The sequence below is a fragment of the Spodoptera frugiperda genome, chromosome 15 (assembly GCF_023101765.2).
Source record: "Spodoptera frugiperda isolate SF20-4 chromosome 15, AGI-APGP_CSIRO_Sfru_2.0, whole genome shotgun sequence".
Classification (NCBI taxonomy): Eukaryota; Metazoa; Arthropoda; class Insecta; order Lepidoptera; family Noctuidae; genus Spodoptera; species Spodoptera frugiperda.
The window spans coordinates 5084908-5097401 of NC_064226.1; the positions used below are offsets into that span (position 1 = coordinate 5084908).

Here is a 12494-nt window from a genome sequence, read left to right on the forward strand (position 1 = left end):
TTTCACTGTTTTATAGGCGATAAGACATGGTAAAGAATAAAATTCAAAAATATTCTGTGAATGTTTATTACTTTTTATTATACAATAAAATAGAACAATGTATACTTAATAAATAAAAGGTACCTATAAAAAAACTAATGTTTATTATAACAAGAGACCAGAGACCACATTATGCAGTCAGTTCCACTTTTAAAATATCCAGCACCAAGTAGATGTACCCAGAATCTTATTTACATTACATAATATTCACAAACCGTTGTGGTCGGAGACTAGAGCTTAGTAAATAGTGAGCGAGTCTTCTAACAACTTGGACAAATCCTCTTCCGTCTGCGGTAGCGGCGTCATACTCAACAAACGTTTCTGAAACAAACATCCAACTTTACTATTCTGTGGTCAATAAAGTAAATAAACTAAATTATTTCACAATTTGCCAATCATTGATGTAATAACAACAGAAGATCTTTGTTAACTTTACTAGTGTCTTCAAACTGGCCTAAATAGGTAATCAAGTATGAAAATTAGACTTAGACCAAGTCAACTAGTAGGTCAATTACGTATTATTATCAAACCTAAAACATTCTACAACTAGTTAATAGCATTGATAGTATTTAATTGTAGAGGTCAAACTCATAACATAACGTTATGCCTAGTAAAAACCGAAGAGGTAGGCAGAGATGCACGTCATATACCATGATGGTAAGTCCCACTTCACAACAGCGTCCTACAACAGCGTATTCATACAAACAGCCTTAAAAACTAGTAATATTTAACAAAATAAAACTAAATACCTGTGGCAATGCTCCTTTGACTAATTCAGGGATATCCTCTCTAGTGTAACCGAGTGTACTAAGGCCGTTCTCAATCTTCATAGTATCCATGTACTTAAGTATCGTGTCGGCTAGTACTTTGCCGGCGTCGGCTTGCTTCGCGTTGGAGACGTCGGCGCCAAGGATGCCTGCAGCCTCTAAATGCTTGGCCGGGTCGCTGGGACCCGTGAAGCGGAACACTGCAGGTGCTGTCATCACCACTGATAGACCGTGAGGGATTATTGGATCTGCACTAAAGTGGGTCTCTATTTTAATTTTGTACTTATAGGCCATATAAGGATAACGAAACTCGCACAGTAAAACTGTGGAATGAGCTGTCGTCGGCGGTATTTCCGAACCGATACGACCTTCAAGAAAAGAGCATACTCCTTTTTATAAAGCCGGCAATGCACCTGTGACTCTTTTGGTGTTGCGGGTGTCTATGGGCGACGCTGATCGCTTACCATCAGGTGACCCGTCAGATCATTTGCCACTTATTTCATAAAAAAAAATTGATAGCTGTTCAAGAGTTGTGTTCTATGATTTGTCTATGTCTACTCTACACTCTATGTCTATGTCTCTCTCTGTTTTAGTTAGTCTAAATACAATAAGTGTATCTACACTACTTTCAAGTAGCAGTATTTTGTATTATGTACATACTTATTTAGATATAACATTTCTGTTTGTTATAATATTTGCAATAAACATTGTGGGTAAATAATTTTTATCTAAGTCTTAAACACATAGGTACCTATCTACAGAGGCCCAGATGGTTTGGTGATAAAAGATTAACGTACAAATACTTTTTTTGCTATAGGTGGCACGTTCAAGTCATTCCGTTATCAATACTTCAGATAGTTCATTGCAAAGGTGCGGGAATTGATTGATATGATATTGTACTGACCGGCCCACAGTTGAAGTCAATGGTAAATAGGTAGCTCTTTAGAATTAGTACGAGTATAACTCTGTATAGAAGATAGGTAGTACTGAAATGTTCGTAAAATAAATTGGCATCAAAAGATAAACCAATTTGGAATCTACGCATGGTACTGTTTTAAAAGGATCTTTTTTCATTTATTATATATTCAGTAATGGAACACAGAACTTTTATAAGTAAGAGATAAAGACTAACTTGATGGAAACCGTTATGTAATTTTTTTCCCAAATATTTTAAGTTTACAAAACAACTTACCCATAATCGTTGGGAACGAAAGACTTGACGTTCCCTGCAATAGGGTACGCGAGCCCATGGCACAGATGTACCCCGGCGTTGCCGATGCCCACACCAGCCATCGTGGCCGCAAGATGCATGCACGACCGTGCCTCCAAGTCATCCGAGTTGTACACCGAGCGCGTAAAGTATTTTTGAAGGGTCTGAGGAAGAAGAACAGAATTGACCATACTATGAACACAAGCATGCATTACTTCTCCCACAATGTAGCCAGGCCAAAGTTCAACCCGGAGCTGCGGTCAACGTAACAGGTAACCGGGGCTCCAGCTCAAAGCAGAAGGAACGGGGTGGTTTTTAGTCAGTAAGTCTGACGCTCTCTCCCGTCTCACCCAGGTGGGAGAAGTAATTGAATGATTTTCCCCTTCCTAAAAAAAAGCCCAAGTTTAATGGAAAAGGAAAAAAAGCATTTTCGATTTATTATCATTATGTTTAATTTCCCCCCAACTATAAGCCTCTTTAGTAAAGCGAAACGCAATGAATATGCAGATCTTATGCTCATAAAATTTACTACCTACACACGACGCACCAATGCCATAGTAGCGTGTCCCAGAAATTTTAACGTACGGTCATCTATTGAAGTAAGCTGATGACATTGAATAAAGCAATAAATAATAATTAAAAGTGATTTACATTGTCTATTGGTAATATTTACAAATCTTCAAATAATCATAGAAATCTTTAAATAGCCATTAGAGTATTACGTAAAGCATCGGTTCTTCCATGGAAACCGGTTTCAGTGATTACACAGGCCACCAAAATAATCAAGCGAATCACTTTTCCTTAATGATGCACCATATCGTTCGATTGACCTACGTGTCACTATATTTGTGTGTCATCAGTCTACACAATATCTATATGTATTCATGAATTTAGTTTAAGGAAGGAAAATCTTAAACATTCGTACTTAGTTCTAGATAATTAATAACAACAAATTGAAAAACAACGCATGTTTCTTTCATGAATGAATATAATTATATAATTAACATTAATAGTGGTTACTATTACAGCAATAAATGTAACCCAGTATTTCGTTTTTATGTGGCTATGGCATTTACTAGAATGAGGTAAATCTTTAATAAACCAATCTTCATGGCGACTAATACTTTAGTGATTCATTAATATTCCAGGAGTCGAAAACAAGAAACCTACAAGTTTGATATTAATTTTTTAACCAGTTACTTAATCCATTTTTTTTATATGTACATATTGGGATAACGTTTGGCTTATCTTGCCTGGTTGTAAGCGATAATGCGAACTATGATGGAACACGTCTACTCATAAGCAACCTATTCACTCGGGTCTTGAAGATACCTTTCTTTTTGTTGACTGGGGGAAACCTTCAAAAGGCGCCTAGCTTTTTGGGGAAAAAACAAGGGAGTGTGGGACCTCACTAACACCTCCCTAGCCACCATCTTTTATTACTTCTCCCGCCTTGGGCGAGGCGAAGGAGTGTCAGACTCTTACTGACTAAAAACCACCGTTCCTTCTCCTGCTTTTCGAGCCGGAGCCCCGGAGTAGCCACTATCTACACCTACGGTACCGGGTCCTCTTAGAAGACCAACCTCGGAGGGGCTTGAAGATACCTAGGTTACATATATACCCTTCAGAAAACACAGATATAGATATAAGATTATTGTGATGGTTCAACATGATCAATCATTAGGTAACAATAATCTTATGTAAGTAAATTGTTACTATGAAAAGCGCACTTACCTGTAAGCAGAATCTCGCCCACACATCGGATATGGGGTTGCTGCCCTGATACGTTGGCCTTAGCGCCGGGTTTGGTGGTGCTGGTGACCTCTCATTGTACGGAATTGCTGTGAAGCTCTCCAGCGCGTGGCAGAATATGTCGAAACCTGAGTAGTTGGATACCTGAGAAAAATAGTGATGTGTGTAGAGGTGTTCTGTTAAATTATGTAATAAACCGTATTTTTATCGAAAAATCCTAACAGGACTTTGAAGGTCTAAGACTCAAATCTCAGATTGATATTCGATATCTCAACAAAACTAGAATGTAAAATGTAATTTTAGCTTTAGACTGACTATTATAAATTAGATTAGATTAGATTTCAGCCATGATCTCACTGCAGGGCTAAATTACCCTCCTTCCATTTTCTGTTTAAATTTTGATGGCATTATTATACATAGATGGCAATAATTCCACAAATTATTTACCTTCTCAGGCATGGTAAGGGTGTGTAGAGGATCGATCATGGCAAGCACAGGTCGCAGAGCGCCGTGTGATATGCCAGTCTTGGCGTGTATGGACTCGTAGTCGAAGATACTGACGCCAGTCGTCTCGCTGCCTGTACCACTAGTTGTTGGAACTGAGAACAAGCATTTTATTTTTTTAAGTAGCTCAATAGAAACCTCTTTGCATGCTTTGGCAATATAGGATTGTGTGAATAACTTGTCAGTCAGTAGTATCTCATTTTCGATTTTACCGCCAATAACAAATTAAAATTATGACTACTAGATGGCGTTGTTATAAAAAAAACTGAGGACATAAAATGCTCAAAATAATACTATAAACAAAACCTTGAATAAAGCAAAGACGACAAAGAAAGGAAAGTTTTAATTTTTAAGACTGCAAATCTGCAATCAAGCAATGATTGCAAAATGGAATATTTTATTTAGCTATTGAGTAGTGTACAACTTTTGTATATCATTGTAATTTATAAAAGGGCACTTACTAGCAATCATAGGCTTCAACTGAACATTGATGGGTTTTCCTTTCCCCACTGGAGCATTGACATAGTCTAGGAAATCAGCATCAGGGTCGGAAGAGTACAGATTAGCTGCTTTACATGTATCCATCACGGAACCACCTCCAACCGCCACAAAACTATCAAAGTTGTTCTCCTTTGCAAATGCTATAGCATCTTTGAAACTGTGAACAGAATATTAATAATGTAACCTATAGCTGGTCATTACTACATAGCTGGTGTATCAATCTGAGTCAGAGTTCTAATTTTAGCTATGTTCTCAAACCATTACACAATGTCTGTATTACAAACTGTCCATTCCAAAATGCACTTAATCTATTTATTAACCTTGAAAAGTGAGTAAGATAGTAATTATTATGTAGGATATATCCTCTTGGAGTTCATTGCTTTTTGTTTCAATAAGTTACTCATTCTAACTAACCTTGTGTCTGTAGGCTCTACTCGGACCTTGTCATACACTTTATAATTGACTCCGTTCCTAGTGAGCGAGTCTAGTGTAGCCTTCACAGGGTCCAATTTGACAACATTAGGGTCTGTCATCACACATACATTCTTTGTATTCATGTTGACCAGGTCCTGGCCAACCTCCCGAGTCACCCCCAATCCATATCTCACTGTTGAGCATTTTATCTGAAAGTATAATTATATGAAGTATATTTTAATATCTGGTTTCTAACCAAGTCACAGAATAGGTATACCTATACCTACACAAATTGACGTAATGGAAAAGATTCAGTTTCGTTAAAGGGCAAAGTTCATACAAAGTTGTCAATAAATCACTTCAGATGATAAGAAAAGATTAATGTAACATCAAAATATGTACTACACCTATTAGATAGTAACATTTTAATGGAAAAATACCTATACGTAATCAAATAGGAAAAAGACTTAGAAATTAAAACTAAACTCACTTCAAAAGCATAATCTTTCTGTGGAGTAGCATTCGAAACTTGAATGTTGCCGCGATTTCCATGAGCTGGACACTGGCATCTAAAAGAAAAAAGAATAACCGCAAATAATAAGGTCACCAATCAACCTTCGTGTTCGTAAACAATATCTGACTTTATATTTATTATACACTTACGACGCAACGTTGATTGTTCTCAGTAAATCAAACACTCTTTTACGATGAACCATTTTGTACAGCACAGTGTATCTACTTTATAAAAGGATCAAAAATCACTAAATTGTATTATAAAAATTATCTCGGATCTTATCACATGAAAACAAACATGTTTTCGTTCAACTGACAAGATTATCTATTTATATTTTTGAGCGAGTCTTGAGTGTTAACTTTGTAACAAATCTAAAACGTACTTTATTTTGACTATTTCATATTAAAGTGTTTTATTTTGACTTTTTCAGGGCTGTCATTTGTTTTCACCTCTTACGTAACTTGCAATTAATTGGTTGATGAAATTATTATTATAAAAATAAATGATAATAAAATTGATAGATACTATGAGATTGTATTTCCCGCGAAAACGAAGTTGTTTACGTCAAGTAAATGTCAATATGCTGTCATTCATTTATTATTCGTTCAGAAATTGTAATTGTAAATACGCGTTTTGTTCGATTAACTCTAATCAACAACTGTGATTGTTTCAAATTAATTTAGATTTCTATTTATTAACTGATATTAAAAATGGTAATTCGAGTAAATTTATCATGATATAGAATAATATTATATCTCATTATAAATTGTAATTCGGTATTGAGGGGTCGTTCAAGTACCACGTAAGCACTATTATATAGGGGAGTGGAGGATCTTTGTTTTGTTTATTATGGACGAGGCTCGGATACCGGTTAAATTTTCAAACCGTTATTATGTACTTGTACGCAAAACCTTTACATTGGGTTTCGTTCAGAAACCGGTTTTTTTAAACCGGTATTTGGAACAGTATTTTCATAAAGGTTTTTCGGATTAAACGGTTTAGATCAATAAAAACCGGTTAATACGGATGCACATCAAAGAAACACCGCGCGCTGTTCAATAATAATATTACAACGCGTGTACCGACATGCTACTCGTCGAATAAACCGGTAATTTAGGTTAAAATAAAGTTCTTTACATGTTCACGTTCTTAAGAAAAGTTCGGAGGAAAACCGATATAAACCGGTATTAACCGGTATTTTTAAACCGGTTCCGAGCCTTGATTATGGATGACATCAGGAGCCCTAACCTGAGTCTAGATGATGCTTATGTTACGGTAAGAGTGAATAATTGAAAATTATTAATAATTATCTATGATTATTAATAATTACCGAAACTCGAGGTAAAAGTGATAAATTAATCACATTTGTCGGTTATTATTAATAATTTTACCAAAGAATTTTATCTTTAGTTTTGTGATAAATGTTTTTGGCGAGGCGAGAGGGTGTGTCAAATTTACTGACTATAAACCATCCCGTTCCTACTCCTGCTTTTCGAGCAGGAGCCTTGGTAAATCCGCTAGGTAGTCCGCATTCCGCAACTTTTCGATTTAAGCTACTTATTATTTTCTAATTTTAGCACTATTTGTGCACTATTTTAGTACTACGTACTCATGCTGAAATCTTTAAATTACAAAACTTAAGGGTATAATTTTCATAGTTCAGAATGAGTGAATTTGTTGTCCTTTCGTTTTAAAGCAAGTACAAGTAACCTTGTTTGTGTGATTTCTAATTAATATAATCGTAAGACTGTGTTTAATATTATAAATAAATACCGGCTGATCAAAAAAAATTGGTTTATGTTTATTTTATTACTTTCACCAATATGTGTCGTGAATTATTAATAATTACCACTAAAAGTAATAAATTTCGATCGATTATTCACATTTACCAAAACGTGTGATTATTATTAATAATTTTGTAAAATTATTAATAATTTTCAATTTCAATTAATCAGATTTACCGTAACAATTACGTCATCCGTAGTTATTTCCTTTTTACACAAATGGCAACCCTCACATTTTCTATGCTTGAAAACGAAACGCATTTTCGGGGATTCCCGCAAATATAAACACATACGTTTAGGCACTTTAGAATCGATTAGGGGAAATAACAGAAGATTAACATTTTTACTTGGAAAATGTTTACGCAAGCAAATCATGACAGCGGTCTATTTTTAGTAATGATACGACGCACTTAGTATCACTATTAGCCTGTAAACTATCATACTTCTGGGCGAAAGGGGCAAAGCAATTTATACGAACTGGTGATATTCTTCATGAGTTACCGTAAATACTAGGTACACCAGTGTCGTATCCATGAAGTACAAATAATGTGGATAAAGTCACGTTGAAACTCATTAGGTACCTACGAACCTAACATCCTGTCTGTGTATACCTTCATTTCAAATAATCATAACGAGACACTTAGACAAAGAGTATAATAAGTATAGAGGAAGACAAAAATTATGACTTCCATGCGATTTGAGAGTGCCTGAAGTACAGAGGGTGAAATAAATGAAAATCAAATTAGACATCGAAGTGATGTATTAATAAATTCATACAGATTTCGTTCACATAATACACAATAGAAAAAACTATCTCAACTACAACTCCATAAAGAATAAAACATCTTACACACTATTAGCATCATTTGGTTACATAACTTTCAATAAGTAACATACTGACAGGCTAAAATGGCATTAAAATATCTCATCACAATTAGATTTCACAATATATTATTAAATAAATACAATTTATAATATGTATGATGAAAGAACGTAAAACAGGTTTCAGCATTTACTTAAATAATATCTCGAAATAATTACATAACTTATATTTTTTTTTACAATTACGAACTAATAGGTAAAATATCTATTTACACGACTGCAGTGTTGCTATACTACATGCGAAATTATTCATGGCAACGATAATAATCATCACATTTTTGCAATATTTCTTCATAAGAAAAAATCTTGGTACATACAATGTGGGAGTGTGCACGCAAATATGAATGATCATAAAATGATATACATTTCTAAAATTATTGCTATTATATGGGTAATCAAATGAACGAGTAGTTCACTCACTCTCTGTTAATACTAATGTATGGCAACGCGCGCGGTATGTAGGTAACTATATCGAATAATAGGTATTAGCAGTGTCACTATTACTACCTATGATTACAAGTGATCATTTGAGAACTTAATATACAGAAAACTACAATTATAAATATGGGAATGTGTAGTTGTGAATACACGGTATCAGCTCAAACACAACATAGAGGAAATTATGATAATATAATAATTAAATTACATTTTCTTACATTATTCTTTCGTCGTCTTAGAAACGCGAAAATCTATTGCTATTATTACAATACTTCGTCTATTAAAATGTGGAAATTGTTAAAATTTAACATGTAACAACAATTTTCAGTGTTCATCGTCACTTGGGAGACCATAGGCGCACATTATCCACGTAGAGCAACTATAAAGAATTTCTTTGGTCCATATTGAATAACTGGTAGCAGATGAATAAGCTTAAAATACCGAATGAGTCGTTTGATTATCAAACGTATATACAAGTATAGTATAAATAAATTTCCCGGCCTATAGTCTCGCAGTAAGAACACGATCTATAGACAGCATGCACCAACAATCTAAGACACCTCAATATCATCTACTAGAACAAACTATACAACAAACAGTCACTGGTCCGAAGGTTTGTCGGTGAAATATACCTATCTCTTTCACTACTCATCACAATTACTTATTTGGCAAATCTAACTGAGCTGTAAACACTATTGCTTCGTTCCGCGGGCGAAATGCTGGAGTTACGAAACTAACATGTTTATACACCCTACACTCAAGAGCTAAGTCGTTTTGTACACTATGATTGTAAACTACATGAGCTCGATATTGTCATTATTAACAAATATACGACTTAACATTGAAAAACTTTACGATTTTACTTTAAAGACAATCACTAATAAATCTGCTGTAACTAATATTAAGTGACACCAATCCTAACACGCGATCGAAAATGTTATAAGCTAGAATATCACATTAAGATGAAATTAAGCGACCCCGCGTTGCATAGAAATTAATTGGATAATTCCATATTGCTCACGCAGTCATTTAATTATGATTTATATTGTGATCTATAAACTATCTTTTTACATTAAAATTCTACATAGAATTATTCAATGTACAACATCAATTTTTTGAGAAATATTTCAGAATTAAGAGTTACAAAATAGTGAGCAGTTGTTTTTAGATTCTTTACAAACATGTCATACTAACCACTGATTTAGAAAATACAGAACTATAGATGCTACGTCAATGCACACTACAGATTTTGTTTAAATAAAGAAGGTTAATAAATGGTAAGTAAAAAATCCGCGTCAGGACGGACGGTCTACTGGCAAACTTACAGTATTGGTGTTATAAATTCGTAGCGACGCCGACGCTAAAGCAATAACTACCACGTATCTTCTTTAAATTCTCCTTATGTGTAAATAACGTTTCAATCTATCATGAATACTTAGTAATTGAGACAAACAACTAGCGTAACATTTAATTGTGACAATATCCAACGACGACTGTCCAAATGTGGAATGGTTAAAATGTTGAGTACGAAATCGTGTATATTAACAGTGAAATACATGTTTTAACAGTAATATATGGTTCTGAACAAGCTAGTGATGTAATGTAGAACAGTGTTATAGTAAACAGTTTCAACGTAACTATTTAACATTATGTGTGGTTATGCCGGCTGTAGAACTGTGTAAAATACTAGAATAAATAAGCTCGTAGCTATACAAACAAAATGAAGCCTTAGGCCAGATACCCAAAGTAAAGTATTTATAGTTGAAATTCGTAACATTTTCTGAATCGCTTCACACTGGTGTTTTTTTAGTAATTTTGAACACAATAATCCTTCAGTCAGACTCATCTATACAACCCAGCTCTATGACCAATTTTTGGTTTACATTTATCATTAAAAAGACGAATATACAATACAATAAGAATTTAATACGCCCGTTAATTATACGGAGCACAATGAGTGAGTACAATCCCCATACTGACTGGAACATTTGAACTTGTCAGTTTATGGCTTTGGGTTCAGCTCTAAGCAGGAATACAATGTCAAGCTTGCATTGCTGCGACTGCTGACCTATAAACGTGGTTACTACCGATATAGATTTAACACAGGTTTTCTACGAACATTGGTATTGACCTACGTTCCATGGCTGCCAAATGTTGCATCTCTGTCATCCTTAGTCAGGTAGCATGTGCACGAAAGAGACGGGGAACATGCCCCGTCGGCTAGTGCCTTCGACCTGGCCCTCCATCCAGTTGTCGTCCTCTGTGCGTTCGTTTATTACAACTATGACTTCTCCCTCGCGGAATGACAACTCGTCTTCGTTGTCTGCTGAGCAATCATACAGTGCGCGGCACCGCCTCAATCCACCCATCTGGAAAAAAGTGATAGTTTTGTATGAAGAACATGAGACTTAAATATTAGGTAATTAACTCTGGAGTAACAAGTCTTATTGGTTGTTCAACTTACCATTGTAATAGAAGCAGATGGCGACCGTGAGTGTACACTGGAAGTATCCGAGACGTCGAGCGAGCGACTGTCGCTCCGCCGCGATCGTTCGCGCGACCGCGAGCTGTCGCATGATAGAGCCGACTGCAGGCGACTGTCGTCCAAACACGAGTCCGTCATATCACACAACTCCAACGATGAGTCTTGACTAGAACATTCCTGGAAAATGCACCGTATGTATTAGCACATAGAATATTATTTTGAAATACAAGTACCTACCAGCTAAGCTCTGTTTAAGGCCTAAATAGTTACAATAATGAAGTTGTGCTAAAAGATTGCACAGTGCTTTTAAACAAAAGTTGCAGGTTTTATAAGTAGGGACTTTACATTGTGGTAAAAAACAATTATTTTATGTTATCGCAATGTGATTATCATACATGCAAAACAATTTGAAAGGTTAATTTATTCATATTTTATGAGAAGGTCGACCACATATTTGTGTAAGTAAAGAATTATTTGAGATTGAAAAATATTTGAAGAATAATGTTTAATGTACTTTGATTAGCTCATAAGTAAACATCTACTCATAGTTAAGGCATCTATATTTTCTATGGAAGTAGGATCTAGAAAAAAAAACAAAGTGTCTTGTTTATTAAAATACAAGAAAGCCGAAAGCTGTTAGATAAACAACATGCAGTGAGGATAAAATTAAATATCCATAAAGTACACATAGTTAGTGTGTAATGCATAGTTTATGGTGTAGATGTAGGGACCAATTGTCAAGAGCATTGTTTTGCCAAATGTATAAAGATTCCTCCATTTAGCCAACAGAAAGGAATCCAAGCCACGCAAATAACATGAATCGGCTATTTCAAGCTGTTATGGATAACTCGTTTGTCATAAAAGCCAAAATAGCGTGCGTAATTTTGTTTAGCTCCGATATGATGTGAGTATTCATTGTTATTCGTGGTTTAGTAGTAATTTCAAATTTTGTCGGCGTTCTCTTGACAATAAAAAATTAAAACAACATTATTAATGACAAAGGGCGTAAATCAAACAAGGGTAAGCGAGTAAGTACACTAAGTTCGTTTGTCTGACGTTCGTTACCCTTTTCAGTTTCGCTTTCACAGCCTTTTCCAGGTGCAATCTATTTTTCTTCTGTAGCAAAAACAAATATAACCCTGTACTAGTTTCAAAATTATGTTAGTAGCTATTCATTTAATTTGTTTTAGTAAGATATTCCTAC

At 35.0% G+C, this 12494-nt stretch overlaps 3 protein-coding genes across 3 annotated transcripts in view; all 3 read right to left on the bottom strand.

The window, feature by feature from the left end:
* Positions 1-12494, bottom strand: part of LOC118273242 (lipase member H-like) — a 199180-nt gene that overhangs the window by 121006 nt on the left and 65680 nt on the right. The window lies entirely within an intron of this gene.
* On the bottom strand, positions 51-6086 carry LOC118273123 (probable hydroxyacid-oxoacid transhydrogenase, mitochondrial). Its single transcript, XM_050699107.1, has 9 exons — positions 5851-6086; positions 5678-5756; positions 5188-5396; positions 4734-4930; positions 4216-4367; positions 3751-3912; positions 1999-2180; positions 789-1059; positions 51-360 (listed from the first exon to the last, which is right to left on the bottom strand). Exons 1-9 carry the CDS (start codon positions 5901-5903, stop codon positions 277-279), a joined length of 1389 nt encoding a protein of 462 aa, XP_050555064.1. The 5' UTR covers positions 5904-6086; the 3' UTR covers positions 51-276.
* The window catches only part of LOC118273008 (arfGAP with SH3 domain, ANK repeat and PH domain-containing protein), a 36866-nt gene continuing 32599 nt past the window's right edge, over positions 8228-12494 (bottom strand). The window contains 3 exon segments of the mRNA XM_050699104.1: positions 8228-11174; positions 11270-11467; positions 12356-12406. Of these exon segments, the coding sequence (XP_050555061.1) occupies positions 10977-11174; positions 11270-11467; positions 12356-12406 (447 nt within the window). The 3' untranslated portion in view covers positions 8228-10976.

Bases quoted from the DNA above. Each gene is read 5' to 3' on its own strand.
- LOC118273123 (XM_050699107.1), bottom strand. From the start codon at position 5,903: ATGGTTCATCGTAAAAGAGTGTTTGATTTACTGAGAACAATCAACGTT. The intron at 4,931-5,187 runs GTTAGTTAGAAT...TTCTGTTCACAG, and splicing joins GTAGAGCCTACAGACACAAG to TTTCAAAGATGCTATAGCAT. The intron at 361-788 runs GTATTTAGTTTT...TGTTTGTTTCAG, and splicing joins TCAAAGGAGCATTGCCACAG to AAACGTTTGTTGAGTATGAC.